This window comes from Crocuta crocuta, unplaced genomic scaffold (assembly GCF_008692635.1).
Source record: "Crocuta crocuta isolate KB4526 unplaced genomic scaffold, BGI_CrCroc_1.0 scaffold163, whole genome shotgun sequence".
NCBI classification, from domain to species: Eukaryota; Metazoa; Chordata; class Mammalia; order Carnivora; family Hyaenidae; genus Crocuta; species Crocuta crocuta.
The window spans coordinates 1,502,576-1,527,600 of record NW_027529533.1 but is presented as its reverse complement, the minus strand read 5'-3'; the positions used below and the strand labels follow the sequence as shown (position 1 = coordinate 1,527,600).

Genomic DNA, 25,025 nt, shown 5'->3' with positions numbered 1-25,025 from the left:
GGGGGGGGGGGGGGGGGGGTCTGTTTCCCCTGCTTTACAGAGAAATGGCCACATTTTCAAGCCAAGCAACCGGCCCTGAAAGTGACCAAGACAGCCACGTGGCAATGGCAGAGGTGACAGCGGGGATCTTGCCTCCCCGCCAGAATCTGGGCAGTTGCCCAACGTCAGAGAAGCCGATCCAGTCTGCTGTGTTTAGGGACTTGAGCTAGGGGTTTCTCCTCTCAGGACAGTGATGGGAATGACCCGAATGAAGTGTCTCCCTGCCACTGTTCGGAGTTGAACAGAAAGAGGCTCCTATTTCGAAAGGGAGGTGTTTGCCTGGAGAACTTCATGTCCTTTCTACTTCCCTTGTGGGTCTCTGCCGGGTCTGGGCTTTGACAGAGGTTGTTGAATCTCATCCTTACGTAGTTCAATTCAGTGAGTATTCACCATGAGGGTCACCAGGAGTCTACGTACCTCAATTTTACTCACCCTGAGAAATGACCAAGATGCCTACAATCTGGACGTTGATTCTCATCAACTTCCAAGACTTCGTTCTACGACACTTAAGGAATAGTCAGGCCTCATACAAAGGCACCAACCTTTGAGACAGTAAAACTTCATTTACAGAGAATGAGCAGCAGATAATCGAAAACAAATAAACAAACACTGTCCAAAGTGGAGGAAGGTATGGAGAAGCCCACACACTCTGTTCACAGAAAATGCCACAGAACCAGCTCAGGAACTATTTATTCTCACCCTACCTGATTTATCATAAATTTATTCTCCTACTTCCCAGCCCACTGTAGATTAGAAGCAGCAAGTAAGAGACAGGAGCACTCTGAAGTTAAGTACTACAAGAAGTTAACTACTGACATCTTGCGATGAAGATGTTAACTACCTTTCCTCAGACAAAAATACAGTTTTCATACTTAAAAAACCTTGTTTTAAAAACTACATCAACTACTAGAAAAGACATGCACTCAAAAACCTACTAGGCTGAGGTTATTTAGTGTTGAGACAAGTATCCATGTGCCACTAAATAAAGCCTGAGAGTATTGCTCTTATAATGTAGATGAGTAACTGACAGACCAAGAAGAGTTGAAATGATCAAGAATAATCTTATACTGTTTAATATCCTCTTTGACAGGGCAAAACTTTAAATGTTTGCAATCCCCAATGGTTAACTTTTTTTTTTAAAGACTGTAACTTATGGGGTAAGAGATGCAGTTATTAGAAAATTGTATTCATGTGGATCCTGGATAACACTAGATGAATGGGTGTATCACTGCAGGTTCATTCTTTCCCAGGCATATGGTCATTTGGATCTCACAACATCCACATGAGCCAGTCAAGGCAGGCATCTCCCTTTAGAATTGAGGAGTCAGAGCACAGAAAAGACATGGGCCTCCATGGCCCTGTGCTGGACTCACGTCTTAAAGTTTTGGGGTTCCTTGGAGAACCCAGGACTTCTGACTGGACCCATGAAAGCCCGGCAGCCCCCCTCCCCTAGACCTACCTCGCTCTCTGACCCCTCAGAGAAATCCCTACAATGCTCTACATCACATCGTCAACTTTACACAAAGCCAGTGTAGAACAGTACACTGGGGCTCCAAGGGGTAAAAAGATCAGGAGGAGATCTTGAGTGTGGGAGGGTAGAAGAGGGAAGGAGAGAGGAAAGTTGATGAGCATTTAAAAGATAGAAGCTGGTGAGTGCTCTGAGAGACACAAAGACAAGCTGGAAAGACCGTTTTTGTGACATTCGGCTTCTCTGAGATATTCCCAGGCAGAGCTCTGAGATATTCCCAGGCGGAGTTTCCAAAACAGACCTATTGAATCAGCCACATTTTTCTTTTAAAAGAAAAAGGGGCTATAAAAGACTATACCTGATGAACTCAGAGGTTCTTCCATAATCCAACAGTGTCTATTTGATGGACCTCTTCCACACGCACATGCACGCGCACGCACGCATACACACACACACACACACACACACCCCTAGAAATCCAAAAATGAAAACGTGGCAAGCTGATCAAAACAGCCGGAGCAGGCTGAAGCCTTAAACCGATCTTATTTTCCCTCCTGCCAGAGCAGAGAGACACTGGACCCTCCACTTTAAATAACAGTAAACTCCACATCTTCCAAGAAGACAATTCTCTAATAGAGGCAGGTGACTGCTATTTTCTGACAATGCACATGAATACTGATGTGGTGGAAAAGCCCCTTAGGGCACATCCCAGAACCAAAGTGTTAATAAATGCCCTCTCTTGTAAAGAAATGTGCATCAGCGGGCTCACTAAATTCAGTAACTGGAATTTGTAAGTACCATTTTTCTCCTCCAAGGGAGCTTTACTATTGCATTACGTTAAAATTTAGAAATCTTCACAAATATGCAATGCAATTAAATCTCATGCGGTAACAAGCCTCCAAGCCATGCTTCCCCTGGTTGGTACCCCCTCATTTGAATAATAATTGCTGCCATTCATTTTACAAGCATTCCTATATCTTGTATGTCTCAAAGGACAGTTTGCAGCAATGGGAAAATTACATGACGGACTAAAAACACACATGACATTTAAAGTAAATTAATGGGAAGACTAGTCAAATCTGATTTTTTTTTTATCATGTGTCACCACCAGAGCTTAAGAGAAATTCACCTCATCATTTTTCCTCTCCAAATTTCATACGAATGCTTTTTTAGACACATAATTTGCCTTTCTGTAAAAAAGAAAGTAAGTACCATATAAGAAAAAAATGTTACCTCAAACCACACACACAAAAAAACCCCTGCAACAGGAAGTAGAATAAGGAACCTAACATTGCATAAAATCATCTCGCGCAATCATGGAGATCAAATACATACAGTTGCCACATGCGTGCAGTACTTCAAACAGACCCAGGATGAGAGACTCAAGCCAAGTGTTGAACCAAGCGATCTTACTAAACAAGACAAAGGCCCATGTTAACTATCGTCACACTGAGGAGGTTCATATCTAGCAATACAAAGGGAAATTGATGAAAGAACACTCAAAACATTAAATGCTAGCTGAAATGGATAGAGAAATATGGACTCTTCAAAAGAACACTATGCAAGAAAATGATGTTTACAGCATTATGCAAAAGAGAAATGATTCAAAGAGATGTCGTTTCATAAGGAAAGGCATAGTTGTGAAATGTTTCATTCTAAGTAAAGCATTCAGGTTATTGTAGTCATTTACTACAGACAACGCGGACAGGGGCAATGTGGAAAGGGGCAAGGCCATCGTAAAAGGCAAGTCCACAGCACACCTGGGTGGCTCAGCTGGTTAAGCATCCAACTCGCTATCGGCTCAGGTCAATCTCGCAATTCACAGGTTTGAACCCCACATCAAGGCCTTGGGATTCTGCTTGGGATTCTCTTTTTCTCTCTGCTCCTCCTCCCCTCCCTCCCTCCCTCTCTTTCTCTCTCTCTCTCTCTCAAAATAAATAAACTTTAAAAAATGTTTAATAAAAATAAAAGGCAAGTCCAAACCTAAAGCAACTGCATGAAGTCATACTCCAAGACTGGTCCAAGAGGCCCTGCCTACAGATGGAGATGGATGCAACCACTGCCATACCAGAGTTTCTAGCAAATCCATTCTCCACTCCTAGTCCTATAGGGCTAAAAAGGGGCAAGAATCAGTACTTCAATCCAGATCTGACTTCAAAGACTGTGCTCTAATACTATACTGTCTTGATGTGGTAGTGGTGGTGATGGGGAGGGGACGTGGAGAATGAGATTCATTCTTGCATATCTGGAGTCCAAGGAGGCTGCGAAAACATGCATTCAAATTCAGGGATGAGGAAATCTGGGTTCCTATCCTGCTGCCACTTCAACTGAGTTGCCTGACCTTGGACATGTCAATGTACTTTTCCAATTTCTCTTTCTAAGGTTTCTCTGTCATACAGATGAACACTGAAGTCTAAAATCTGTGATGGACACAAAAGAACATTAAGTCCCCTCTGTCCAGACAAGAAGTTACTCGTAAAAGTATCAGTAGAATACTGCAGAAATCAGATCAGCCTTCTGCACCATACTTTCTCCAGAGAAAGAGACAGTCATTACTGAAATAAAGCAGGTAGGAGAGAACAGTCTTTCAGCACGTGTGCCCACCTCTCGCTGGGAGCTAAAGGCCTTCCCATCAGACTAAAAACCTCTGAGAGACTCAAGGTTCACAGCACACAAAGCCAAAGTTAATTTTGCAATGAGTTTGACAACAAAGTATTAATACAGAGTAGAAGTAAATCTTGCAGCCTCTTAATCAGACTGTCTTCTTATCTACAAATGGGAACTACAGACCCTTAGGAGTTAAGTCAACTCTAATGGGAGATAATTGGAAAAGAAGGGAGTGATGGTTTACACAGAGTCACAAGACAAAATGGGAATCAGAAAATATCTCTCACCATATCAGGTTAAACTATGGTGGTTACACAGTAAGATACAGCAAAGGTCCAGGCATTTACTAAGAGACGTGATGAGAAATGTTTCCACCATTTCCTCCAATGCATTCAACAAGCCTCAGATCAATATGAGATAGGAGGATGAACATGGGGTAGTTATAGACAGGCACTATTTGATGATCGAGCATAATTTTGCACACAGAGAACAAACCCAAATAATCACTACCAGAAAGTACTTCTGTATTTCTGATTTACTTTTCAAATGGTTAAAATATGTACAAGAGAAAGAAAATGGTTAAAATATGTATAAGAGAAAAAAATCTGAAAAAGCGTTTAATGAACTGGAAACAAACAAGTAAGTCTACCACATGAAATTCATCATGATATTTACAAAAGACCCTCCCCAACACTTTGAAACAAAGATGGGAAATCTGAGTTTAATTACACATTTGTAAAGCTATTAGATCTTAAAACTAAAAATTTCAAAGTGCCTTTGATGAACAGAGTCCATACACCTATGGGACTCTTTGGAAGCCAATGGTTAAGTTCTGCTACCAGGTGGCCTGTTTTGATTCTAAAGAGTGCCAAAGACATGGAACGCTTCAGCATCCAGATTCATATCCGAGAGTACAGCAAGGAAACTCCTCAGAACCTTGAGGGCTATTTTGTCTCGAAGTTGCTATATTCCATAAGTAAAGGAAAATCTATTTTTAAAACTATATAAATAACACCTTCAATAAAACCAAGGTAAATTATACTTATGTCCTGATGGCTAATAAAAGAGGAAGGCAAATTAAAACATTTCATTTCGAAGATACAAAAAGACCAGGAAGGACCTATGACCAACATCAATTGCTAGGATCAAAACTTGGTTCAATAAAAGAGCTAATGCTGCTCTGTTTTCTTCTATGTTTGCAGTATTTGCTCCCAGGACTATCCACCTGCCAGGCACATTAACTGACCAGACTGGAAGTTCTTCAGTGTCTTCAAGAGCCCCTGGTCTTGGGCTCCTACCCACCTGACAGGTGCTTCACTACTGACAAAGCTAAGTAAGGATGGAGCTCTTTGGGTTATGTAGCAGCAAACAACTACCAGCAGTGTCCTGCTTCCCTCAAATCAGTGACCCACAATCCTCAGGGACTGCGAACACTTATATAGTAAGCACTATGCTCAGGGGAATATGGCCTCAAGTTATAAAGCAAGATCAGACAGATGAACTGAAAGGGCTGAATGGCCTTGTAGTAAAATGCGTGAAAATGGCAAGTCAATTTCAGTTACTTTCCTTAACAACTGTCAAAAGAAACATCAGGCTGAAAAAAGAAAAGCCAGGAATTCTTTACAGATGGATTTTAAAACAAAAAAGAAACAGAAAATGTTCATATTCTTATTGAGGAAGACAATGCGTTTTAGCTTATTTCTTTTTCAAAAAAAAAAATGACTAATTCAGCCCAATTCCAATAAAGGTAAATTTGGAAGTTTTATTTAAAAATAACACTCATTAAAATTTAAAGATACATTTAAACCCTAAGCATCCAGGAACCTGTTGGCTACTACTGTATCCAAAAGCCAATTTCATGGGGAAATCTTAGTCTACGATATACATAAATAAGTTGCGCAAACTAGCAGGATGCCTGACATGTAGGACAACAAAATACATATTTGTTGAATTAATAAATAGATGAATATATTTAGATTTGTCATGCTACTATTTCTTTCTCCTTGTTTATTAAACCAAATCCCTAACCCTTAACTTTTTTTATAAATACCTCTAAAGAGAAGAAAGATGATTGGCATTGAAAACAACTTACAATTTTACAACTTACAATCCATACCCAACACTTAGAATTCTTCAGTGAATTCCAAGGGATTTTTTTCCTTAGAACTTAAAACTATAGACCATATAGAGTATCTTAACAGCATATGGCCAAGTTTATGTTGTCATCTGAGGAGAATAATTCAGTTTCATAAAAAATGCAAATCGAACAGTAGTGCATTAATTCATGCCAACCCTGCTCTCAAGACAGGCACCAGGGACCTCCCACGTGAAATCAATATGGATACATCGATTTAACTTCTATCACAGGCTCGCTAAGTAAATATCAGGCTACAGACCACTTAGGTATTCATTATTCACAGGCAAATAGCAAACGTAAAAAGCAGGCTGATAGTGTCAAGTCGTTAACAAATCAATCGATAACTGTTCCCCGGTTTTAGTTTGCAGAATGAGGACAAAGATGTGCAACATCTGGAGAGCAAACTGTGAAGGCGCTAAGGTGCAATCTGTGAACAGCAGAGGGTTCTGTATTTACGCTGACGCGGGCACGACTCTCAAGGAACCCTTAGGTTGTATCAGGTTTTCTCGGGCTTTAATAAGCACTGAAACAGAACCACCCTTGGTACTATTCCTTATACACCAAAGGGGCCGAGATCCCCAAGGGCCAAGTGGGAACCGCTACTCCCTTATCTCCCTAAGGTGTCCGAGATGGAGACAGAATGAAAACACGTTTGAGCGCGTTACGTGATGAGGAGCAAACGATTTAATCCTCAAACCTCCCAATTCTCTGACTTTTGAAGCAAGAGTTTTAGCACGTTTTAGCAACTACATGTTTTCACAAGCAGCTAATCCCTCTCCCCAGAGTGGCCAAGAATGGTTCCAGTTTTGCAAAACAAACAAGCAAACAAACAACCTCACGTTTGTTTTTCTTTAACCCTGTTAAATATGATGTTCATAGTTCCAATCCCTGGGAATAGCATCCTTTGTACATTAATTTCAAGATGATTGCTATCCCGGTCTGTCTCCTGTCACAGACAGCCAATACATCTTACTGTATCTGAGGTCACTTACCCAACTTGTCAACTAAGAGACAGCGAAAATGAAATAAAAGAAAAGGAAACTTAGTCACTGGAATAAAGCTGAGCTTCATGCCTCCTTCCTCAATTTACACCACATGATAAAAACCACTGTCTAGGAATCGTCATGAATGACAACAGAGCTCAAACAGCAATGCCCATTTCTTCCTCTCATCCCTTCCAAAAATCAGCAGCAAGACTCAACCCAAAGCCTTACAAATGATGCTCTTAATTATAATTACAGAAACTGAAGGCAATATGAGGTCGAGACAGAACACCCTTTCCGCTACCAGCAGGAGGTTAAAAAAAAAAAAAAAAAAGGCCTCTTCTCACTTCCTACTCATTTCTGTCACTTGATCTGTGGGGACAACATGACTTTGTTGTCAAATGCAGAAGTTAACATCAGCACACATGCATCCCTGCTGGAAGCAAGTCGTGCTGGGTTTTAAATGAACCTGCACTGTATTTACTTACCCTCCTGTCTTATTTCCTAGGTGAAAGGTTTAATTAATACTTCACCCCAGAAACAATCTGCACACAAAATAGCTTATTGGGAGTAAAAGTCATAACAGCAATCTATTCATCCTGTGAGGGGCAATTTGCTTGCTGCGTTTTCCTTCTCTTCAAGGGAAATCTCAGTCCCCTCCTTCTGCCCCAGCGATGAATAGAGAGTCCGTAAAATGATCCACAGTGAACAAGAGTTGGAAAACATGCTCTTATTGCCTCTTTTTCTCTCTCTTCATCTAAGATGCTCGGGGCACACCTTTCTTCCAGAGCACAAATTCCAGTGGGCCCTCGCCACGCGAGCAAACCACACTCCTGGGTCCCACCCATTTGGTTTTTTCTTTCTGCTTATCAGGTTATAACAGCTGGGGGCACACACAGCCAGGATGTTAGAGGTTGCGACACGCGTGCTCTGCACCCCTCCCCGACCCAGACAGAAGCTGCACCCACTTCCCGCTACCTGCCTTCTCCCCCAGACCTTACCCTGCCCAAGAGGTTGTCCTGAAGCAACGTCTCCTGGAGCACCGGGGCCACCTCCTCCAAGCTCAACACGTGGCAAAGGTCGGTGAGTTCCTCCTGTCCCAGGGACCCGGTGCCCGTCGTGTCAAAACTGTCAAACAGCTCCTTGAGTCGGGCCTCATGCTGGTCCTGCTCCACCTCATCCATCCCATAGCCCGCGGCGCTCACCTGTGGGCGACAGAGACAAGGGCGAGTGGTGGCAGCCCAGGCGTCCTACCCCTGCCCTCGTCAGCCCCCTCTGAAGGCTCCGTACATCCTGGCCCCGATGCTGGTCCATCAGGACCTCAGTGGAGGCTGGCAGGAGGCGACGCCACACCCCCACCTCCCAACCCACCCCCAGCAAGCCCTCAGGTCCCTCCAGGAGCCAGGCCTGGCCAGCCGAGCTCCCACACAGGCACTCACACCAGGGCCACAGCCACAGGTCAGGTCACACAGGGTAACGTTACCAGAATGAGGGAGTCTCCTTTCCTGCCTGGTCCTCGGGCAGGCGGCCAGTCTCAAACTCAAGGCTGAAAGCGCTTCTCTATCAGCTCATGAGACCCTGGATGTACAGAAGGCAAAAGGCCACTTCTGACACTCAGTCCTTCCAAACTGTTAGCACCGAGAGAGGCTGCGGGGTCCGAGCTGCCAGGCAAGTCGGCGAGCTCCAGACTACCTGCCCAGATGCCTGCGCTGTGGCCGGGCTATCTAGTTCCACTTGCGTCAGCCTAGATGCTCAGTTAGCCCAGAGGCTTGCAGCAAGAGGCACTGGATGAACGTGCAAGATACAACACAAAACCACGTCCCTGTTTACATGAAACACAATGCCTTTTACACAAGTTCCCCCAAAAGCAGTGCAATTAACTTCACTGGTGCAATTACAGGAGGTGTGACAGGAAGGGTATTCCCTGCAGCTCGCTTCGGTCCTGGGAGGTTTAGGCAATGCCTAATTGCCTGGAGAAAGGGGAAAACACTCTTCCCACCTTTCAGACTGCAAGCTTCAGAGGAGCCCCAGACAATATGAATCATACAGGATCTCAGGCAACTTCCACTACGCAGACCGCCTCATGGCTGTACACCGGGTTAGTCTGTCTTCCATCTTTTCAATCCCCCAACCCCAGGTTTTCCATTTCTCCACCTTCCATAGGATCAATAAAAACATGGGCTCATGATTATCAACTCAGAATCACTTCTGCTAAAAATAGACATCATAAAATTCTAGGTACCTCATATTTTAAGAGTGAAATCTAGGAGTTTCTTTGGTTGTACAAGAATTCATTTTTAACATGGTGGGTCTTCCAATGAGAGCCTGAAATGTGCACACGTCTGAAGCTACCTTCACCATGATGCAACGGAAGCCAAACACAACCTATTCCCCTGAGACGATGACCTCAGCCATCTAAACTAGGCTCTCGGCATCAGCCCCTTGACTATAAAAAGCAGCACTTTCAAAAAATATACTTATCTTGCCCATACAAGCTTTACTGTGATAAAAAAAAAAATACATAACATGAAATCTAACTTAAGAAAAATTTATTAACAAAATTTTCAGTGTTTGCTATACGTGCACTGCTGTACAGCAGATCTCTAGAAGATTTTTCATCTCGTGTGACTTTGTACCCACGGCAGAACAACTTCCCATTGCCCCTGCCCCAGCCCCCAGGCAAGCATCATTCTAGTTTTCAAAGCAGCATTTTTAACTAACAAAAGCCCTGAGTAAGAAAGCTCTCTAATTCACAGGCGATATGCATATACCAGATGGGAAACACGGGCAACAGGCAAGGTCAGGTATTGAACATGGCCAGACTGAAAATGAGTGAGGCTTCCGTACGACATCAGTGCTGCTCTGGGCTGCCGTCCAAAACATCACAAGCTAAAACAGAGCCATGACCATCCTCCGTTTCAGCAAAACAACATGGACTCAAGGTGGATTCAAAAGGCACGGCCACTACTCAATGTGAACTGCAGCCACTCATTAAGGCAAAGTGGTACCATTTAGGCCCAGGCTCTTGGTCTGGGGAGGGGGGGGAGGGGGGTGTCCTTCTTTTAATTCTCAGCTTTTCTATTACTAGGTGCTGTGGGCTCTGGCTGCCTTCCCAGGATTGGTCTGTTGGGTGAACTAATCACCATGCAAATATTTTCAAAATAAGTTGAGAGTGCGATATAAACATCAGAGCATCAGAAAAGAAACTCCAAGGTGTTAAGTGAAGCCACAAAAGTTAGAAATTTAGACAAGGCCATTGCCTGGCTAATGAGAGTCTGCCAGTTTGTTGTCGCCTAGGATCTGAGACTCCCCAGGTGCCCTGGGATTTTCAGGGTTGCCGTGGCTCTCAGACTCACTCTGAGTTGTATAGTCCCCTGGGCTATAATCTGACCAACTTCATAAAAGGCAGACTATTTTGCTTTTAGTTGGTTTTGCATATTAAAAAAAAAAACTCTCAAGTGTGATAGAATTCAAACATTTCTGCCTTTTAAAATTATTTTTAAGGCATGCGGATTGGTTCATTTAGACCAATGAAAGAGGGCCATAAAACTCATAGTGTACTGAGAAGTCCTGATCTTATCCATGGCTTTGAATTCAAGAAGCTATCATGCCCTGCTTTTTGGGAGGTCACTGGATTTTCACTAAATCAAATCTCATTTCACAGCAGCTTTCCTTTTTTATCTCTTTTTTTCATCTCCCTCCTTCCCAAGATACTGCGCTTTGGAACATTCTTTTGACTGAAGGGGGAAAACAGCCCCAACCCTGTGGAACAAATGAGCATACGGAAACATCCAGAAGATGTTACATATGGTGACAAGTTGTCAGTCCTTGTTTGGCACAGAATGCATTTTTTTTTCCTGGTTGATATTATTCCCCAAATGTTCGTGAGTAATTTCATGTGCAAGAATTTTTTCCTCCCTGTTTGGCAGAAATTTCTGTAAGGACAAGGTCCACAACTTCTTTCTTTTATATCCTCCCCCAAATGCATAGCGGAGTCTGTTCCTCACACCAGAGATGTAGTGTAGGGAGATTCCATGAGTGGAACCTTACCCTGAATGAGTGATGAAATGAGCCTATGAAGATTCTGAAATGCCCATTTCTTCCACAAGCACATCTCTCCTTCCCCCATCTGAGCCTTTTTTTTCAAAGGCATTTTCCATCTTGGACATCACGAATCAGGAGGAGTAAGCCAGAACCCACTGCCAAACTGTAGCATCTAGAACCGTCTGGAGTTTGATTAAGGAGCTAGTAATTAAATCAATGGATTCATAGACAAGGGCTGTAATTTTTGTTTGTTTTGAGGGGAGCGGTTATAGGATGTGACTTTGGAAGAGAATCTGTATTAAACCACTGTCCCAAGTCCCCTTGTTTATAGAACAATATATACAGATGGGAACAATAATACCCATCTGGAAGGGCTGTCCCGAGGGTTAAAGATGGCAAGCAAGCGAGAGGATGACCCCAGAGAAAGTCGATACAAGAGGGGAATTGAGAAAACAACCAAGAAAATACCTGCGACTGGCAAAGGCGGGGTGAACTGAAGTCAGCCAGCTCTAGATCTGCTTTCAAAGAAGCAAAGCAGGACCTGCGGAATGCCACAGAGACAGCAAGAATGCGCAGGGCAGATATTATGCACATAAACAACATTATGTTACTAAATGGTCAATGGCAACAGGTAAGGCTCAGTGCTCCTTCATCTTAAAAGGCAGATTATTGAGAAATTTGACATCAATCAAAAGCAGAAAGGCTGAAATATTGATGGGGGTTAAGAAGAAATTTTTTTTTTTTAACTTCTGAACATCTACTGTAACTGGCCTATGCTGAGTACTTTACATAAATGATCTCATGTAATCCTTCTAATTCTTTAAAGTAGATATCATATTCCAATTTAAGATTCAGAAACTGGGGCTTGGCAAAAGTAAGCAACTTCTCCAAGGACACAGTGCTAATATGGGGATGAAGTTGAGATCGAACTCTGGTCTGACTCTAAATTATACTAGCTCTCGGTCCTATGCGTGCACACAGAACACACGAGCAGGACATCATTGACAAATCACTTATCTCCACCTTAATGTGTTCAGCAATGAAACAGCACTAAGTCCCAGAAACCACCATGAAAACCTGAGGGCCACAAACTCCTCCAAATTGGAATGGGGAAGGATGGGGGGTGGGGGGGTCTTCCTCACTACTCCTCTTAATCCACTTACTGAATAATTATAAGACACCAGAGATGTGTAGAATAAGCATCCTCTTTTTTCCAAAGCAGCTTTGGGATTTAGAGCAAAGAAGAAATAAAATTTTATATAAAAATGACCATGAAGAGTTCCAGATCTTCAACAGTGGGCACAGCACAGAAATTGATAATTGTTAAATTGCTTCCTCAAAATGCTTAAGTATGTCTGGTCTGTCTGTGCAATCAATGCTTTCCTTAGTTAAAGCCTACCTAACACCCACCAGTGACAGAAATCTTACTCAGAGATGAAGAAAGTTGGGTTTTGAGTAATAAAGCCTCCTTCAAATTGCCAAGAATAACTCCAGTTTTATAAAGCCTCCCACAAGTCAAGGCCTCTTGTTGCTATCTACCTTCCCAATAAAATTGACAGAAGCTTTTATAATTCCTTTGGAAGAGAAGGGTCGGTGTAAGCAATATTTTGGAGTTTTAACTAGGGATGGTTAAATAAGAGGCAGATGCACCGAGCCATTAATCAAAACATTTACCACCCAATAACCACCCATAATGAGAACTATTTGGAGCACTTTCCTTCCAAATAACTCCAAACAAGGCTGCCAAAACGTGCAGACCTGACAGGGATGGCCATTACAGATCTGTGTCCTTGCGCTCCACTCGGCAACCCCGGCTGATGAAATCAGTGCCAACTGGGCCTGAAAAGAAATAGGTGGAGGTCCAGCCAGAGTAATGAAGTCCCCAACATGAGGCGAACATGAAGTGGATACATGAACTTATGAACTTTCCAGCATCCAAGGTACAGAAAGGAGCTTGTAAGAATGGCACCCCAGCCAAAGGGGATGTCTGTTGTGGGCCAGAGGGAGTGGAAAAGGGACAAAGTCTGGCAAGGGAAAACCAAATAATAAATGAGCACAATGCCATAGCCCCTTGTCCAGGCCTTTTATTTCCCTCCAGATGGTCCAGCAGCTGAACAGCTATGTGCAATGTCTGGAGGCCCCTCCTGGCTCGGCCGCTTTCCTTGGGTATCATAATAGATGCTTTCAGATTTGTGTTCAGACAGAGCTGTTGGGGGTCCGCAGACCAGGCAGTGGCCACCAAGTGACTAATTTAGTTACTTTATAACCAAAGTGGTGAACATGGACAAATCCTGCTTTGGGAAAGCTTTTCATTCATGCCTTTAAGCTTTCACCATTTGGCCAGAGCCTCATAATGCCAATGATCAAATTAAAGCATTTCTTTTTCTTCCCTCTTTTCTGCAAACACTTTAATTGCAAAGATCTCCAGTCTTAACATTTTGGACTCATTTCAGTGTAAAATGAAACAGTGACAAGAATATACTCAAGTTCAGGAAAAGCTTAATGGAAAAAGCAACTGTCTTTTTCTCATCTCCATATCTATATATCTATATTTACATTACATTTATATAGAATATTTCTGCCAGAAACTACTGCTACTCATCAAAATGACTCCTGTCAGGTAGCCTCCTCTTGGTTCTGAGAGTACCTCACTTCTAGCTGGAGATCGCAAGCACAAGAGTATCACCAAGAACAAAATCATGGCATAAAGAGAGAACACAAAAGATTAAATGCCACTGCACAGAAATTAAAAAAAAAAAGCCACATTAAATAAATTTGAAAGAAAATAACGATCTCTGTTAACTACACTATAAAACTGAACTCAACTAAGGACGTCTTCCTAGCATTTATTCTAAAGCATTAAAAAAGGTTTTAGGATTTCAGGGTTTAGTATATTGCTGTGTACCAACCCAAAGCTTTTGGTAAGCCTAAGAGCTAGGTGGATTACCAATCAGCTGGTTAACTCAGGGCAGCTGGAGAACAAAATCATTAGGCTAGCACCTTGTAGCATCAGTAACCTGTAATCAGCTACTAAGTAAAATCACAGAAGCAGAAAAACAGAGCTACCTGTTTGTGACTTTTAAAAAATGTTTATTTATTTTGAGTGAGAGTGAGACTGAGTGAGAGAGAGAGAGAGAGAGAGAGCGAGCGCCTGCAGAAGCAGGGTAAAGGCAGAGGGAGAGGGGAGAGAGAATCCCAAGCAGGCTCTGCGCTGTCATCTCACAAATCATGAGATCATGACCTGAGCCAAGATCAAGAGTCCAACACTTCACCAACTGAGCCACACAGGTGCTTGTTACTTTCTGAAAAGAGACTGCTTATAACAACGTTCACTTCTTAAGCTACATTTACCTGAATTAATCCAGAATGCCTGCAGCTAGTTCCCTGAGAAAAAGCTTCTATTCCCACATCTATAAACCAGGTTTTCTCACCTTTGTTTTTTATGGGGACATTAGAACACACTTTGTTAATTTTTCCACCCAAAAGCTTGAATAAATGATTAACTGCTGATATATATTGCAACAAAGAAGTGTCCTAATTTCCAAAAAAGTTGCTTGCTCCTATTCCCATAGTCTTTCTCAAATTCTATTTTATTTGTAAGATAAGAACATCTTTTTGCAAGCTTCCGTCTCCCCACAAGCTTCTGCCCAACAGATGCAAGCTCAATAGCCAGAATTCAAACCACATAATTTATTGGCTTACAGATGAATTGGCATCTATAAAAATAACCCCCTAAAAAGGCTTTAGGCGGCTTGAATCCTGGTAAAATACTCTGGCTAAACTTGCCAACCTCTGATCAATGTCAGACTGATAAAATGCATTTTCGTTACCAACATAAAATGGAAGCATCAAGATCGTTGAAATGTTAGTTTAGGAAATCATTTGCAGTGACATTTAAAACAATTTATTTTAACAGCATTTGACTGACGATAAGAATACTGCCTATCAAATTAAGGTTGGCTGTTCAGGATTCACTGGGGCCCTATTCTCCCCCTCTGTGACAGTTAACATCTTTTGATATTAAGGGTCATCACATATCTAAAACGAAAAAAGAACAAGAAGAAAGACACCGGGCCATTCTGAGCAAGTGCCGATTAAAATGACTGACCCGTGACATTTTAATGCGAAGACTGTACCTGTGATGGCTTCCTTTCCATTGCCCCCTCCAAAGCCTCCTCCTGCCTTGGCAATATATTGATGTCCAGCCCATTTGGAACATCTGTTAAGTCCAACCCTTTACCAAAACAGCGGTTCAGAAGGCTTTCCCCCAAGGAATCACCAGAGAACAGGTGAAAATAAACAAATCTGCAAATAAACACCCCAGGAGTTCACTCTTCCTCCCTAAGAACAATGACAACAGCTAAAGAGACTACAACAAACTGGTTTTTCAGCCAGCCTGTAATGTTACTTTTACACACAGTCTGGAAGTTATCCCCAGATACACACCCCCAACTCCGGAGCAAGATCTGCCACAATTTCAGGTCATTCACCCATACACTAAACCACTAAAGAAGATTCGAGATCAAATTAAGCTGACACAGAAAAAATTCATTTCCTTGTAAACTGTCAAGCCTCTGGAAAGCAGCAGCATGAATTTATGTTAACATATTTAAGGGAGCCCAACCGAGAAACCGTCCACGGCCTCAGGAGCTTAGCCCATGTGCCATGATGGACTTTCTCCGGATTCTGAATCCTAAAAATCTACCATGTCAGTCACAAAAGACAATCATGCAATCTGTTTTGATTTCAAAATCTCAGAAGTTCCTATGGCACATCCATCTCAGCAATTCCCCTGGCCCTGTTAAGAAGGAATAAGATCCCATTATAGCTTAGTTATTAAACAGGGTAGTAGTGGTAGGGTGACTTCTCCAGCTATTTTATGTGCACCTTAACCCAGCTTTGTCAAGGCTGAGGCTAGGAAAACGTCTCTAGCTTTCAACTTCACAGAAACAGCTCTGTCTTTTTGTCGGGGACCGGTTTGGTAGCCGCAGAAGCCCAGCCCTGGGAACCCTGGACGCTTCTCCCGCTGCACTCCACTCTTCCATTCCACCGGTGTGGCGATCAAGGCTTACGGGCAATAACCGAGTGTCATTTTCATTTTATCCTTTTCCCTTAGGTTTTAGTAACTGCACCGGGAAAGTCTTTCTAAATGCATTTCTCCCACGCACCTTCTAAAATTCCCCCTTCGGGGGCCCCCCCAACGGCTCTCCGCGGCTCAGAGAGCCCAGGCTCATCACCTCGGGTTTCCCCAGACAGGTTCACTTCAGCTTCTCAATCACAAGGCTGCCTGGGTGGCCCCGGGCCTCTGAGCCACCACCCTTTCTGCTTGCTTCTGGACTCCAGTCCGCTCCCGGGTCCACACACAGTAGCCGCTTTCAGCTCGCGGCCGCGGGCTGGGACCACGGGGGTGGCGGGGGACCCCGGCCCCGGCTGCGCCGCCCCGGTCCCCGCAGAGCTGTGCTGCAGATGCGTCTCCCAGCCGCCCGCCCGGTGCGCCCCCCGGAGCCGCGGACACCCCCACTGTGTCACCAGGCAGCGCGCTCTCCCGGCCCCCGCCGCCCTCGCCTACCTTCTGGCGGCCTCTCCGTCGCGCCCGCACCGCCGGCCGCGCGCCTCCAGCGCTCTGCAAAGCGAAGGGGGACGCTTTGTTAGGGCTCAAGAAGCGCGACAATACTTCGCAGCCGGCGCCGCGGTTCCGGGCGGGCGTCCTTCAAAAGGACNGGGTCCGCCCTCCGGCCCCCACCTGCACCGGGGCTGCGCCCCGGGTCCCGGGGACTGCTCAGGCAGCGGGAGCGCGGGGCAGCCCGGTCCCGGCTTGGCTGCTGCGTGACGCTGGGGAGGCCGCTTCGGAGACGTGAACTGGGAAAACGCAGGGTTCTCGGAGCGCAGTTGGAGGAGATCGGCGCGTTGAGGTCGCCGCCGAGCAGGGGCCAGTGCGTCCACCTCTCGCCCCCTGCCCTCTAGTCTGTCCTCGCGAACGCGCCCGTTCACACCCCGCTGCGCCGAAGACACCCAGCCAGCCACCTCTCCGTGTGGAGGAAAGGCCTCCGCCTCCAGACAGCGGGACCTTCAGGTGGGGCATCTGGCGCCTCTCTTGCCCCCAGACAGTCCTGGATTCCTTGGCCTTTGAGCGGCCCTTCGCCCTCATTGGAAGAGGCTCCAGGAGAATGAAAAGCTCTAGACTTGACCCTGAACTCTGGGACAAGTGTGATCCTGGTGCCAGGTCTAGTCGGGCTTCCGCACCTGCCCACCGTGTGCTCAGAGGCTCCCACCCCATCAGGCGTTCCCCAGGTACATCCCAGCCCTCAGTCACTAGCCACACAGGACGGAGATTCTTTGGGGTTGGAAGTTCTCCAGCCAACGATTGTTCACTGTTTACCACCTCCTACCCCTACTCCACAGCTCCCCTTTCTCTCCTTTTTCACTCCTCCCGCCCCCATCCCTACTCTTCTGATCTGGATGCAGATAGGATCTTAAGCCCAGGCCAAGAAGCAGCAGCTGAGGGCAGGTGACATCCTCTGTGCTCTCTTCCAACAGCAAGGTTAAATGTGTTGGTCTTGAAGAAGGAGCCGCCTGATTGATTATAACCCACAAGTCTGGTTATTTCAGCAGGAAACTGTAGACTGTTCCCTTGCTAGTGAAAGAAAGAGGGATCGACAGGAAGGAACCTGGCATTCAATGAGAACCCAGTGTGCTGGAAACTTCGCAGAAATGACTTTGCCTAATCCTCACACTGCCTTTAGGAGACAGACATTATTATGCCCATTTTGCAGATGGGGAAACTGGGCCTCAGAAAAACTAGGGAGCTTGCTCAGGATCTCACAGCTAGTACTTAGCACAGCTGAGCTTCGAAAGCAGATGACACATGTGACAAAATTGCACCAAACTAAATACACAAATGAGTATATGCAAAACTAGTGACTTGTGAGTAAGGCCCTAGGATTGTCTTAATGTCAGTTTTCTGGTTGTGATATTGCACTACAGCTATTCAAAATGTTACCATTGGGTAAAAGACCTATAAGGGATTTCTCTGTGCTATTTCCTAAAACTTAATGGGAATCTATACTTGTCCCCAGATTAAAAGTTTGTTAACCAAAGGGATGGCTCAGTCGGTTAAGCTTCCGGCTTTGGCCCAGGTCATGATCTCACAGTTCCTAGATTCCAGCCCTGCGTTGGGCTCTGCGATGACAGCTCGGAACCTGCTTCTGATTCTGTGTCTCCCTCTCTCTGCCCCTCCCCTGCTCATGCTCTTTCTCTCTCTCTCGCTCTCTCTCAAAAATAAACATTTAAAAAATTAAAACAGATCTGTCTTATTTTAGAACCAAGCTCTCTTCTTTCAATACATACTCCTCCCCCACCCTTTTTAATACTCCTGTGCATGTGCACACATTTATTTTGTGCACAGTTGCTCTGTCCAGTAATAATTATACAACACACAGACACACTGTTAAATGAATAGCTAACTTGTTTCCAGAATACTTACATAGGTGTCATCTTATAAATAAGAGAAGAATGTTCATGGGGGAGGGAAACAGCCAACAGTCTTAGAAGGTAAGAACGAAGAGATGTTTCTTTGTTTCACCTACTCTGCCATGGAAGCTTCATGCTAGTGATTCTCTCTCCAAGAATCCCTTTTACCTGCAAGAATCCTTAAGATTGGGATGGCTTCTGGGAGCCACGGGGTGTGGGAGGTGGCATTCATTCCCTATGGAGAAAGGTCAGAATTGGTAGGGGGTGTGTGATTTGAGAAACACAAGATACTCTTTCTTGAGAGGGGTGAATGGGGTGGAGTTAATGCTGGATCTAGAAACTTGAAATCACATTCAACCCCCCAGCCTTGCTACAAAGGAAGGGAGAGTGTGAGGCATGAGCACTTGGTGGTATAGCTTTGCAAGGTCAATCCTACCAAGGCAGATGATTTAATACCATGTGCCTGCAATTTAGGGTACACAGGGTGGAAGGTTAATCTTGGTACAGTCTCGAGTCACTGGAAAACAAAGACTTACCTTAGAACCTATCACTTAAGCTTTTCTCTCTTAAAAAAAAAAAAAGATAACAGCAGAAACAGTGGCTAAGCTCCAGTTCTACATTATATACAATAGGAGGGAAAATGAAAAGAAGCATAAACATTTCCCCAGCCTTTACAAACCACAGTTCACTTGTATCGGTTGCAGTGTATTTGCCTCTGCTATTAACTCCCACAAAAAGCCTTGTTCAGAGACTCAGGAACCTTAAAATATTTGTAGGTGATGGTTTTGAGTGGCTTTTCTGCAACATTTTTTCAGTATTGGACTGGCTTTCTCAAGTGGCTAAAAGCTCTAAAAAGTTAACCACAGAAGAGAAAGTTATTCTTGTTTCTTCTTGAAGTAACTTTGTAATGATTAGTTAGAGTCAGGGCAACAAAAATGAATTTTTTTTAAAAAGGAGAAAAGAGAAAATGCAGGCTTTGTAAATTTCCTGGGATCTACAAAGTGTTATATCTATCTATGTATATATATATAATTTTTTTTCTAGGCAAGGAAAGCTAATAGTTCTAACCAAACTCAGTCTACCTTAACCCAAAGTCACAGTTGGCTATAAGTTATTTCTTACAGTACAGTAAACAAACAAAAACAGCAATAAAACAACACCTTTTCTGTCACTCCGTAGAACTCCCAGCTGCTTCTACACTTGTTTAATAAATATCTTTCTTATTTCCCTGACCATGTGAACTAATCAGAACAATCTTCAGGTTAAGTTGCAAAACTGCCTCGGGTGGGGCTCAATGGTTAAAGCAGATTATCAGTTACAGTCCAAGCCAGGGACTGTTTGTGTGAAAGGGACATCACAGTCTCCCCAAGAACCTAAGGAAATTGGTGGTGAAGGAAGAAAGGGGAAATTTGGGTTCTATCTAGACGTGTAAGTCAAAGGCTAGGAGAAAATTTCAGTGACAAAATGGTGGTGGTAAGAACCCAGGAAGAAAGGAGATAAACACAGAAAAGGGACAGGAAATAGACAGAAGGCAAACTGATTTACACTTTTGCCCTTGAAGGACACTCATTTGGAATTAGGATTTTCCATTTTCCCTCATGAAATATATGAAAGAAGAGGATACATGGATTCAGCACAATTTTTTTTTTTTTTTTAAGTAAGCACTAAGTACCTAGTCTGCCTACTACTGTCCTGGAAATCGTGAGATATTCAAAAGAAACATCAACCTTGGCCCTTGCCCTTGAATGTATCATTCTCCCTTGGGAAGCAAACAACATGCACAGGAGAGAGTAAGGGAAGAATGGGAGGCAGCACAGGATTCTAATCTAATCCAGTTGGGAGGATACACATATATAGCATGACAGGGAAGAGAGGGATGAGTCCCCTAAAACACAGCTTCTGTCAGGTCATTCAACCCATGGTCTTCCATGTCAGGTCCTAGATTTCCTTCCTGATAGGCAAGCATCTACTTGATCCCTGCAGAGGAATGGATGCTCAGTGTCTCCAGACAAACTACCCTCCTTCTACTCAACTCTGATGTGCCTCTGAATCTTCCTTGTGCTGCCCTTTCTGCCCAGCTCATCAGTCCTAAGGCATATTTGATACCCTGTCTCTGTCTACTGTCTTTTATTTGACCTAGTGGCTATTGCACAGCAGGAAGTGGCTATTGGACATGTGCTCTCTGGAGCTCATGAACTAAGCATTTCAGTGCTTTCCAAACACTTGGTTGGTGCTCACATGGAGAAGAGGCAACCTCTGTGTGTGTGTGTGTGTGGCAGGGAAGGAGGCCTGTTTTTTCACTTTGGGAAGCACCGATTTTCATGTGTCTGGAATCTGGAAATGCTCTACTATTCTAAAAACTATACATGCCTGAAGACTGACACTCCAGTTTCATTCAAAGTAAAAGAAAATGAAATTCTAGTTTAAGAAGCATTGGTGTTCCTTCCCTTCACACTCTCTTGAACACTTAGCCAAAATGACATGACATTTTTACCTTTTTTTAAAAAATGTTTTGTTTATTTTTTTGAGAGAGACAGACAGCGTGAGCAGGTTAGGGCCAGAGAGAGAGGGAGACACAGAATCAGAAGCGGGCTCCAGGCTCTGAGCTATCTGTCAGCACAGAGCCCAACGCGGGGCTTGAACCCACAAACCATGAAATCATGACCTGAGCCGAAGTCGGACGCTTAACCGACTGAGCCGCCCAGGCGCCCCGACATTTTTACCTTTTTTTAAAAAAGACCTTTGAATGGAAAATGATATAATTTCTTTTCCCAAGAAAGACTCCTTTAAGTTTATTAGAATTTGTTGTGCATCCAGAAGACATGGGAACCCAGAAACCTATATTTTAAAATAGCTAACTAATAGGGGCGCCTGGGTGGCTTAGTCGGTTAAGCATCTGACTTTTGCCTAGGTCATGATCTCGTGGTTCGTGGGTTCGAGCCCCGCGTCGGGCTCTGTGCTGACTGCCAGCTCAGAGCCTGGAGCCTGTTTCAGAGTCTGTGACTCCCTTTCTCTCTGACCCTCCCCTGCTCATGCTGTCAATCTCTCTCTCTCTCCTAGAAATTTAAAAAAAAAAAACAAAAACAAAAAATAGCTAACTAACAACGAAACATATTTTTAAAAAGTTTTGTCCAATAGAAATGTAAACAGTGGTTTAGTAAAATTGTTATATTTTATTTAACCCAATACAACCTTAAATTATCATTTCAACATGTAATCAATATCAAAAACTTTTAATGATATAACTTACATTCATGTTTGTATAAGTCTTTGAATGTGGTGAGTATTTGGTACTGACAGCACATCTCAATTCAGACTAGTCACATGTGGCCAATGGCTACTATAGCCCACAGTGCAATGTTAGAACAAGAAGATTCTAACTTCATCTAACCCCGTTCCTTCTCACAAGGAATTTGTGAGGGTTGGGTGCCTTGCTCAAGATGATCTCACAGCGACTCCATCAGACTCCTTAGATGGGATCCAACCACCCTGGGCACTTACCTTCCATGAGGATCCATGGGTGATGCGAACAGCTGCTTCAAAATGAAACACGGTGTTATGAGATATTTTAAAAAATCACCACCCTCTAAAACCTTGGGACACTCCCCACCCAATAGTATCTTAAAAATCAAATTTCGGAAGACAATAGTCTAAAATATAGGATTTTAATACATAGAAATGACAGCCCTGTGTAGGCCATTTGTTAATGCGTGTTCCCACGGCCTGCCTGCTTTGTGCTCAGCTGTGTCTGAGTCTGCAGAGCACCCAGCAGAGAGAGGGCTAGACACCCAGAAGGCACTGCTGTGCGTTGCCTGCCCTCCAGGGATGTGTGCAGGTGGTTCTTCTCCATCATCTGTCCTTCATCTACCCACATCAGCCCCTGCTAGCATCCCAAGCACCAGGATGCTGCTTTCCATGATTAATCTCAAAGACCTTGAATTAACTGAGTGATCTTTTGTTTTCAGTCTGCACATTTTGCAGTGCTTTCTATTCTGAATCAGGCCAAAGCTGCTTGGGAGGAAAATGACCATTTCAAAAACAGAAAATGAGACCAATAGAAAGAGAGCATTGCTTCCAATAATGAGGACATTCAGGAGTAAACTGAATAATGAGGGCACCTTTGCACCTGGATCGATGAGAAAGCAATTAGATATGTTATTTAAAAACAAACACATAAATCTTTGATTTGTATTTTGTTTTCAGTTGGGAGAAAATGGGTATGGTTCTCTAGGGATATAAATTAGAGCTCTTTACACCAAAGTATGGAGGTGAAAATGATGATAAATTTTATGGTAGTAAGCTCTGTGAGTCATATTTCAATCTAGAAAAAAAATGCCATCTTAGAGGCTGGGATTTTGGGGGCTACTGTGCAAATGCCCAGTTACCATACCCAGACTTTAATAAAAGTAACAATATATTTTGTCCGATTCTTGATTATTGATAGGCTACATGATGAGCAACATCATGCAGCCTATCTCTGGGTCCCTGAACTATAAATAAAACAAGATCAGCAGAGAGAAAAATTAGGGACTAGTTTATGTGTGTATGTTCATGGGCCAAAGTCAAGAACAGGCAAATTGTGTGTCTGTGTGACAGACACAGAGAGAGAGAGAGAGAGAGTGAGAGAGAGAGAATAGGTAGGTGGGTGTGCTGGATAGCTCCTGATTGTCCCTCTGGATGCCCTCTCTGACCTTCTCCACCAGCCCCATGACCTAAGCAGCCAGCTTGGATGTACTGCATGAAGGGGCCCTTTTGCACCTGGCTTCCCATTAGGTTCAGCTCATGGGGTCACTGGTAAAAGATGAGAGGAATGAGGGAGCACGAGATGGGGGTGTTTTCTGGCCAGCTTGCCCTCTATCGGGTGTCTGTGGGCTGGCTGCACCCCTTGAGACCACAGCTTCTGCCACAGCCCTGTCCACACAACTCTGTCACCAATTCTCCAGACACCAGTGGGGCTTGGGAACAGCACCCCCTGTGATCAGTTTCCAGGCAGGCCCTGCCCTAATTTCTCTGCACCCAGCCCACCCCTTTGTAATTAGTCCCTTTATGAACTATTCTCCAAATACTTAATTGGAGTTAATCCACCATTTCCTTCTGAGCCCTTGATTGATAAAGCAGATATGCATACATTCCTTACTCCAGAAACAGCAACTCTTCCATCTATCAGCAGGAAATACCTTTTTTTCATCAGCATGAAATGAATTTTTCCACTGCACAGAATTTTAAGTCATTTCCCCAGTAGCAGACCCCGGGATGAGGATTTGTGTGCGAGAATGTTGTTAAAGAGATACTCCTTCATTCTCTAAGGGAGTGTGGTGGAAGAGGGGAGAAGGATGGGGAGGGAGGGGCAAGAGAGGGAAAGCAGAAGAAGAAGGAGACAGCCAAGGGTACACTTTTAGGCAAATCCCTAACATCAGCCGAATCCAGAGTAGAGCTCTGGAGCATAAACCACATCCCAGAATGTGCCATAACTGGACTCAGGGAAGCTGGGCTTTCGATCTCCTGCACCAGTAAGTCACAGACCCAAGAGCATCCAGGCAGAGCATCATCAATTTATAGTTCATATATATTTCTTGTAATTTGAAAATAGTTAGGGAGGGGAGACATGCTGATTATTAATTGGTTTAATGATGGAGTTATTAGTAAAGAGGAATGAGAACTACCTCCACGTATCAAAAAAGCTCACAACAGATGCTAAGGGGACACATCCTTTGAAAAACACTACATGGACTCGTCTAGTATTTGCTTTCAATGCACTCAGTTAATATACTTTAATATTAGTACAAATCAAGACACAGCTTAGTCTTCTTAAAAAGCAGAGGCATCTTTGTGGGAATCTTAACTACCAGATGCAGGTAGTAGTTCTATGGTATGTATGCATGTGGTTGGGGTGGGGGGTATCAACACTTCCATTTCCCTCTGAAGTTTCTAGCACTTGGAAATTTGTCATAGAAGCTTTTCTCATCTGCAGTTCAAACACTTTTTTTCAGCAGGAATTTAGCTGAAGTTGAAATCACCATCTGGCATCTCATATTGAACCCGGTTCTTTGCGTGCCAAGAACTTCTTCTTTTGGCAATGACGTTGACTGTGATCTTTCAAAAATGTTTCTTGGGTTGGCAGTCTTGACTGAACAGAGCAAGCAGCCTGTCTTGGAATTTAGGAAGAGATATGCTGAGCAAATCGTTGCCCTGGGAAGAAAAGCGCAGGGTGAAAAGTTGAACCTGAGGTTGTGAAACCCCAGAAGCCCTATCTATCTTTTATTATTAAGATAAAAGC

At 43.8% G+C, this 25,025-nt stretch overlaps 1 protein-coding gene and 1 long non-coding RNA gene across 5 annotated transcripts in view; both read right to left on the bottom strand.

Moving 5' to 3' along the window:
• NIN (ninein) overlaps positions 1 to 16,902 on the bottom strand; it is a 100,352-nt gene extending 83,450 nt beyond the window's left edge. For 3 of the 4 annotated variants that reach the window (XM_077761254.1, XM_077761255.1, XM_077761256.1), the window contains exons 1-3: positions 16,848 to 16,902; positions 8,718 to 8,812; positions 8,236 to 8,439 (exon numbers count right to left, since the gene is read on the bottom strand). In XM_077761254.1, coding sequence (XP_077617380.1) covers positions 8,236 to 8,418 — 183 coding nt within the window. In that variant the 5' untranslated portion in view covers positions 8,419 to 8,439; positions 8,718 to 8,812; positions 16,848 to 16,902. The remainder of the gene's footprint in view (positions 1 to 8,235; positions 8,440 to 8,717; positions 8,813 to 16,847) is intronic. The other variant, XM_077761257.1, reaches the window with a different exon arrangement.
• Positions 16,903 to 24,358: 7,456 nt separating this feature from the next.
• Positions 24,359 to 25,025, bottom strand: part of LOC144229224 (uncharacterized) — an 18,694-nt gene continuing 18,027 nt past the window's right edge. The window contains exon 4 of the long non-coding RNA XR_013334405.1: positions 24,359 to 24,937. This is a non-coding gene — a long non-coding RNA (uncharacterized LOC144229224). The remainder of the gene's footprint in view (positions 24,938 to 25,025) is intronic.